Source organism: Bufo gargarizans, chromosome 9 (assembly GCF_014858855.1).
Source record: "Bufo gargarizans isolate SCDJY-AF-19 chromosome 9, ASM1485885v1, whole genome shotgun sequence".
Taxonomy (NCBI): domain Eukaryota; kingdom Metazoa; phylum Chordata; class Amphibia; order Anura; family Bufonidae; genus Bufo; species Bufo gargarizans.
Window position 1 is genome coordinate 22,084,629 of NC_058088.1, and position 8,413 is coordinate 22,093,041.

The 8,413-nt window shown below is 48.3% G+C and overlaps 1 protein-coding gene across 1 annotated transcript; it reads right to left on the minus strand.

Moving 5' to 3' along the window:
- Positions 1–1,539: 1,539 nt before the first annotated feature.
- SLC39A7 (solute carrier family 39 member 7) lies at positions 1,540–8,056 on the minus strand. Its single transcript, XM_044306094.1, has 8 exons — positions 7,939–8,056; positions 7,137–7,588; positions 5,634–5,802; positions 5,406–5,471; positions 4,153–4,275; positions 3,951–4,073; positions 3,558–3,754; positions 1,540–2,530 (listed from the first exon to the last, which is right to left on the minus strand). Exons 2-8 carry the CDS (start codon positions 7,581–7,583, stop codon positions 2,279–2,281), a joined length of 1,377 nt encoding a protein of 458 aa, XP_044162029.1. The 5' UTR covers positions 7,584–7,588; positions 7,939–8,056; the 3' UTR covers positions 1,540–2,278.
- Positions 8,057–8,413: the final 357 nt, after the last annotated feature.

Sequence of the window (8,413 nt, forward strand, 5' to 3'; positions counted from 1 at the left end):
GTGTAATACAGGATATAACTCAGGATCAGTACAGGATAAATAATGTACTATATGTACACAGTGACTGCACCAGCAGAATAGTGAGTGCAGCTCTGGAGTATAATATAAGATGTAACTCAGGATCAGTACAGGATAAGTAATGTATGTACACAGTGACTGCACCAGCAGAATAGTGAGTGCAGCTCTGGAGTATAATACAGGATGTAACTCAGGATCAGTACAGGATAAGTAATGTATGTACACAGTGACTGCACCAGCAGAATAGCGAGTGCAGCTCTGGAGTATAATACAGGATGTAATTCAGGATCAGTACAGGATAAGTAATGTATGTACACAGTGACTACATCAGTAGAATAGTGAGTGCAGCTCTGGAGTATAACACAGGATGTAATTCAGGATTAGTAACGTAATGTGTGTACACAGTGACTCCACCAGCAGAATAGTGAGTGCAGCTCTGGGGTATAATACAGGATGTAACTGTCACGGTCCCTGCTGTGACAGAGCTTAGAAGATCTGAGAGACTGGCTGCATGTTAGGTTATCTGACAGCCTATCTGCTTTCACTTGTTGCAGTGTTGTTGTTGGTAATGAGCACACCTCTTGTCTCAGGTGCAGCTTGTGGTCATTACTGCTCCTCTATTTAGTCTGGACTCATACTTCTTACCATGTGGTTGATATTCTCTGCCTGGAGTTGGAAGAGCTGGTGTGTGGTCCTCATCTAAGTTCCTGCTAATCCATTTTCTATTGAAGATATGTGTTCTTCTCTTCTCTGTTGCTCCCATTTGCTCATTGTTTACTAGGCTTCAGGGAGACACTGGTTAGTTTATCTGGGAAGGAACCAGTAGTCTCAGACCCTGTCACTAATCCTAGGGCTTTTCAGGGTTACTAGGGCCTAGGTTTACGGTGTATGAATATTCCCACCTTCAGGATCTAATTATACTGACAGGAGTCAGAGGTAGGTTTAGGGTTTTCTTAGGTGGTCACCATTTCCCTTTCCCTAGCCTTGAGGCCTAGTTCCTGGTCACTTTTCTTCTGTTGTCATTCTGGTGTTCCTCCCCTCCCCTGTGCGCACACACACGCACGCACGCACGCACACACACACACACACACACACACACACACACACACACGGCCGTTGCGTATTGTGGCCCGCAATATGCAGGCAGTGGCCGTGTGCTCCCCGCATGACTGATGCAGACCCATTTACTTGAATGGGTCCGGAATACGGAGCTGCGGTGCGGAACAGAGGCACGGAACCCCCACGGAGTGCTTCCGTGGTGTTTCTGTCCGTGCCTCCGCACCGCAAATAAAATAGAACATGTTGAATGGCTCTTGATCCATCCCGCCTGGCGCACGGACAATGCCCGTGCATTGGGGACCGCAATGCACGGAACGGCCACACAAAGGCCATGTGCATGATGCTGATTTCCTATGATGTTTTCCTGCATTTATTTCACTGCAGCAATCATACAATTATCCCACAAACTGCCCCTCGCTCAGATTTACATCCACACTACGCAGCCCAAATTGAGATCAGACACAGATTTTCATTCTTTTATTTCTGTTACTTAAAAAATATGGAGAAAAATCTCCAAGGACCCAAAGTGAAAGCTTCCAGCAGCCCGAAGAAAGCACTTAGATACGGAGAGTCAGAAGCGCATGAGTGCAGCCCTCTAGCCTACACACTAGATGGCGCTGCCACTCTGCATGACGTCTAGACTGAAGAGGACAGTGTGACTACTGGGCAGTGTTCTATCTTGATGACAGCGGACAGACTGCACCGTAATGCGTTTTCATAGTACAGACCACCACTGTATTCCCTAATTATACACAAAGAACAGGACGAATGTCCCCTCACCACTTCTCCTCTAAGTCCTCATAGTCCACACTGGTGCTGCTGCAATATGTGATTACAAGATAAACCAGATGGACCGAAGGAAAGGGATTCTGACCTATTGAGTTATCACAAGATAATCTACTGGTATAAAATAATGCACGAAATGGGGAGCCCACAGTAAAATGACCAGTACGTGTCAACAGGGGAGGGGAGACTTTCCTCAGTACATTGTAGTTTGGTCCAAAAAAAAAAAAAAAAATTGCCCAAAAAAAAAAAAAAGGACTATGAAGTGGAGAGAGCTGTGATCTCAGACTGCGGCATCACTGTGTGTCCAGAATAAGGACGTCTCAGCAGTCACATGACCTCCTCTACAGCACAGGACGCCACCGTCAGTAGACTTGCATCTCAGCACAGGCCCCCGCTTCACCATACAGAGCATCTTCTACTCAAACTGTGCAATCAGAACCATCATGGCAACGCCCAGGAGCAGGCCAAAAGTCTCCATGACTGACTGCACAGGGCGCGAGTCCTTCAGGAGCTCCGGGATGACGGAGACGGTCGCAATGTAGATGAAACCACCGGCGGTGAATGGAAGGATCCACAAGGTGGCGGCTTCACCGATTCCCTCTGCCAGGAGAGAGCAGGCCGTGCCGGCGAGTGCGCCAAGAGCGGTGCTGAGCTGTAGCATCATAGCCTGGAACAGAGAGGGAACGTCAGTGGGTCCAACAAGTACCAGCGCAACTGCCTTCTGGACACGGCTATGTACAAGAAGCCGGAATGATTTTACGTTTCTGTCCTTGCATTCCCCATGTAATTCAGGAGCATCTATTCCTGTTAATCCATGCTGTGCCATCCCTCAACTATTCCTACTAGAATTGTATGAATTGCCAGCAGTCAGCAATGAAGGTGCATAGTCCAACACTATCCGCTGCCAGCTTTATTCACTCGTCAGTGTTTTCCGTCAGTGATAGTGAGCCAAAACCAGGAGTGAAGCCTCCGCAGAGATCAGGTGTAATGGAAAGATTTGCTTCTGTTCTTTGTTTACAGCCACACCTAGTTTTGGCTCAAAATCACTGATGGAAAACACCGACTGTGTGAATAAGACATTAGACGGTGCAATGACATCCCCCCCCCCCCCCTCCTCCCCCAACTGCAGTTTTATTGCAGACTGTTAGCAATTCATTTATAAACTTCTAGTGGGAATAGCAGAGGAATGAGAACAGAGTCATAAGAATAGATGCTGCAGAATTATTATTGCAAGTCGTGCAGTTTTATTAGTTATGTATTTTTGTTACCCAAATTAAAAGGACTTTGTAAGCAAACAAAATGATTGTGGGTTCATATGCTTGATTTAAAAAAAAAAACGAAAAAAAAAACGAAAAAAAAAAAAAACTTTGGGGCTCTTTGACTTTTTCCATGTATTTTTTCTCCATTCGTACCTAGAGCAGTCAGAAAAAGTAAAATCTAGAGGTCGCCCTTGGAAACTGACAGCGACTTATCTCCACCGTGCTGTCAGACATGTGACCTGACCGATTAGCGGACACTGTAATTTAGGTCAAACGAGCAACCAGCAAAAATCTGCATGAGCTTTAGAAGTGAACGGAGAAGAGAAAAAAAAACAAAAAAACAAAAAAAACACTTTACTGGACCAGATTGTTCAACTGATATTTGAAGGTTGGAAATGAAGCAGAGTTCCCCTTTAATGCTTTACGGATACTGACCTTCCTCTTGGTGCAGCCGCTCTGCACCAGAATAGCGAAGTCTCCGATCTCGTGCGGCACCTCATGGAGCAGGATGGTGATGGTGGTGACGATTCCGACGTTGCTGCTGACCAAGAAAGAGGCTCCGATCGCCAGACCGTCCGTGAAATTATGTGTGAAGTCGGCAGCGAGGTTCAGGTACCCAGAGACTGTCATGTCTGCAGGGGGAGGGGAAGGAAAATGGTTAAAGGGGTATTCCGGTTATACAAAGTTATCCCCTAAGGAGCCCCCTGGAATGGACTGGAGCCAAGCACTGTACTGTGGATAGGGGATAACTCCGTGTAACTGGAATACCCCTTTAAGAGGGGGCCGATCAGTGGAGGGATATCCTCAGCATCCTCCCTGCGCCATCACCTGTGCGAGGCTTCTCTTTGCCGGACTTGCCGCTCTTGGTGTTCGCCTCCTTGCTCCTCTGTCTCACTCCGTCTTTCCCATCTTGCTTCTCTTCCTTCTCCTTGGCCGAGTTTGGCTTGGGTTCTGCGAGGAACGTAACAATGAGACATGAGCCGTCTTTTCCTTCCAGAGACACGTCAGGATGGACAGGGACGTGACGTACCGTGACTGTGGCTGTGGCCGTCCTGACCCTTCAGATGTCGCACAAACTTCTCCACCACAAGGAAAGCGATGATTCCCGCCAGCACCCACAGACCGACAGACATCATGTGGGCATGACTGTGATCTGATCCAAGGAAAGATGGCAAGTTAAAGGGGAACTCCTCAATAATATATTCCAGATGAGTCTGTATATTGGGGCCACAGCAAGCGCCCAACATGAGAGCGACGGTGACCACAGGAATGGATAAGCCGTAATGTCTGACGGATGCAGGGCCCACCTCTAGGACCCGCATCAATCTCCAGAAAAGGGGTCCCATAACCCCCGCCTGATGAGGTGCCTGCTGGCTGCTATATCCATATGTGCAAAGAATGGAGAGATGGGCACATTGCTTCCTCCATTAACTTCAGAAGTGAATGGAGAGAGACCCCCACGTGTTCGGCCACCTGCCCATTCATTCTCTGCCACCATCCTCACCAGGGGGGTGCCACCATCCTCACCAGGGGGGGGGGGGTGTCAGGGATCCCCGTTCTTTAGAGATGGGACCTTCATGGCCTATCCTGTAACGAGCCGTACACCAGTATCACTAAAGACATTATTTGAATTTTTATATTATGAATGAAACAAGAATGTTTCTGTTCAATGCCAGCAAGCAGAGATCTGTGAATAGTGAGGGTAAAAAAAAAAAAAAAAGTAAATAAGAAAATGGAAGAACTATGCAGAATTTAAGCTGTGAAAGCCTTAGGGCTCAGGCACACAAACGTATTTTCCTTCCGTGTCCGTTCCATTTTTTATTTTGCGGACCGTATGCGGAACCATTCATTTCAATGGGTCCGCAAAAAAAAAAAAAAAAAGGGATGTTACGCTATGTGCATTCCGTTTCCGTGTCTCCGTTCCGCAAATTATGGACAAGGATAGGACTGTTCTATTAAGGGCCAGCTGTTCCGTTCTGCAAAATACGGAATGCACACGGACATCATCCCTATATTTTTGCAGATCCGTGTTTTGTGGACTGCAAAATACATACGGTTGTGTGCATAAGCCCTCAATCTGTGTCTTAAAAGGATTTAAAAAAAAAACACGGCTGCGTTCCTCCAGGAACAGCGCCACTCTTGTCCACGGGCCGTGTCTGGTACTGCAGCTCCAATGAAGTGAATGGAACTGAGCAGCAATAACATCTCACACAGACTGTGGACAGGAGGCAGCCGTGTACTTCTGATCCTGTACAACCCCTTTAAGAGATGCTGCCTTCTCACCGTGAGAGTGTCCGTGTCCATGAGAGCCATGAGCCTCTTCGTCAGGCTGGTGGTGAGAGTGCGGCTCTGCGAGAAGATACAATGGTCATTATAGCATAATGGTCTGAGATATACAACTCCTGCTCCAAAATGAGACTACAACTCCTAGCATACTCTCGGTATACTGGCAGCTGCAGAGTCACAGGCTACAGACCAGAGATGTAACACAAAACATCGAGGACGTCTTACCCAGTGCGTGGGGAATAAGATGCAGAAAGGCATCTCCCAGCAGCCCCCCCGAGGCGAAGCTCAGCAGCAGCTTCAGCAGGGACTGGTGCTGGCTGCTATTGGACTGCACCGGGATCAGGAAGAGGATGAAGAAAGGAGCGGCGGAGATCAGCAGCGTGGCACATATCGCCTGCAAGAAAGAGAGCGTCACTGGGAGCAAGAAGCAAACAAGGCGTGAGAAGAGAGCAGACGTCCAAATACACAGCGGGGTAAAAATACCAGGAGCGGGAAACGGGTGAGAACAAAACCACATGTACACGGCGGGGTCAGGGACACATCCTGAGTTATCTACTGTATTATACTGCAGAGCTGCGCTCACTATTCTGCTGGTGGAGTCACTGTGTACATACATTACTTATCCTGTACTGATCCTGAGTTACATCCTGTATTATACTCCAGAGCTGCACTCACTATTCTGCTGGTGCAGTCACTGTGTACATACATTACTTATCCTGTACTGATCCTGAGTTACATCTTATATTATACTCCAGAGCTGTACTCACTATTCTGCTGGTGGAGTCACTGTGTACATACATTACTTATCCTGTACTGATCCTGAGTTACATCCTGTATTATACTCCAGAGCTGCACTCACTATTCTGCTGGTGCAGTCACTGTGTACATACATTACCTATCCTGTACTGATCCTGAGTTACATCCTATATTATACTCCAGAGCTGTACTCACTATTCTGCTGGTGCAGTCACTGTGTACATACATTACATTACTTATCCTGTACTGATCCTGAGTTACATCCTGTATTATACTCCAGAGCTGCACTCACTATTCTGCTGGTGCAGTCACTGTGTACATACATTACATTACTTATCCTGTACTGATCCTGAGTTACTTCCTGTATTATACTCCAGAGCTGCACTCACTATTCTGCTGGTGGAGTCACTGTACATACAATACATATCCTGTACTGATCCTGAGTTACATCCTGTATTATACTCCAGAGCTGCACTCACTATTCTGCTGGTGGAGTCACTGTACATACAATACATATCCTGTACTGATCCTGAGTTACATCCTGTATTATACTCCAGAGCTGCACTCACTATTCTGCTGGTGGAGTCACTGTACATACAATACATATCCTGTACTGATCCTGAGATACATCCTGTATTATACTGCTGAGGGTTTGTTACAATTGTATCCAATCAAGACAATCCTGTCAGATAAACACGTCAGCAGCAAACATCTCTGACAGTTTGGTACAATGTTTCAGAGCAGGCATTATGTCTCTGTTAGTAAACAGATTGTTCTCATTCACAGACAGTAAGCAGGGATCTTACAAATGGCGATAAACCTAAACACAAAGGGGCTGATGTATCAAAGCTGTTGCTGAATAACATGGAGCAGAGCTGCTTCTCACTACACGATGACCAAGTTTTACTCACAACAGGAAAAGCCCTTTAAATATGAAGCTGCCGCAGGAGGTGCAGAGCAGCGCTCACTTACATAGGTCCAGAGCGTCACCGGCTCCATCTTCTCTCTGGAGTCATGGGGGGGCGGTAGGGCTTCTCTCTTCGCACGTTCCTCTGCAGCTCCCCGAGACGGAGCATCTCCCATGGTCCAGCGGTTCTTAAATTCTGTTAGATCATCATGACCATGACCATGGTGGAGATCTTCATGACCGTGGCCGTGACCATGGTGGTCTTCATGGCTGTGGCCGTGGTGGTCTTCATGGCTGTGGCCGTGACCATGGTGGTCTTCATGGCTGTGGCTGTGACCATGGTGGTCTTCATGGCTGTGACCATGGTGGTCATGACTGTGGCTATGGTGACCATGACTGTGGCCCTGATGCCCGTGGCTATGACCATGATGCACATCCTGAGCAAACGCAGCACTTATCAGGACGCTGAGCGCGGCGAGGACCGCGCATCTTCTCAGCCAATGAGCCACCATCTTACCTGGAAGAGAAGACAGCGACCATGAGAGGTCACCAGAGACAGCAGAGCAGCGAGTAATGCCAGGACCCCGATCCTCTAATACCCCACCGGTTCTCCCCCCTCCTCACTGTTACACCGGCAGCCTCCCCCTCCTCACTGTTACACCGGCAGCCTCCCCCTCCTCACTGTTACACCGGCAGCCTCCTCCTCCTCACCGTTACACCGGCAGCCTCCCCCCCACCTCCTCACTGTTACACCGGCAGCCTCCTCCTCCTCACTGTTACACCGGCAGCCTCCTCCTCCTCACCGTTACACCGGCAGCCTCCCCCCCCACCTCCTCACTGTTACACCGGCAGCCTCCTCCTCCTCACCTCGCTCGTTTCTTTCTGTGGACCCGGTGCGGCTCAGACGTGGCACAATACAATCCGGGTTCAAATCTCGCGAGAAAAAGTAAGGGCGGAAGTGCGGGGAAGACAGGGCAAAGCAGCAGCTGCCGCCTGCCAGTAGTACGGGCCGCGGGATGGGATAAACTAGTGCTGATGGCGACACCTGTGGACGGGATGGATATACAGCATCTAGGGACCGACGTGTATCCATGCCATGCTGAGACTTGTAGTCCCTCACGATGTATATGACATGTTTCAGTCTCTGTGTAGCAGTTAATGCTGGGACTTGTAGGTGCACGCCTCGTCATAAATTAGACTTATGTAGCAGCAGCGCCGAGGGGAAACTAAGACCGCCGTAAAAAAGCCGGCTCATGCACACGACCATATGTATTTTGCGGCCCGCAAAAAATAAGGATGACGTCTGTGTGACATCCGTATTGCATCCGTTTTTTTGTTTTGT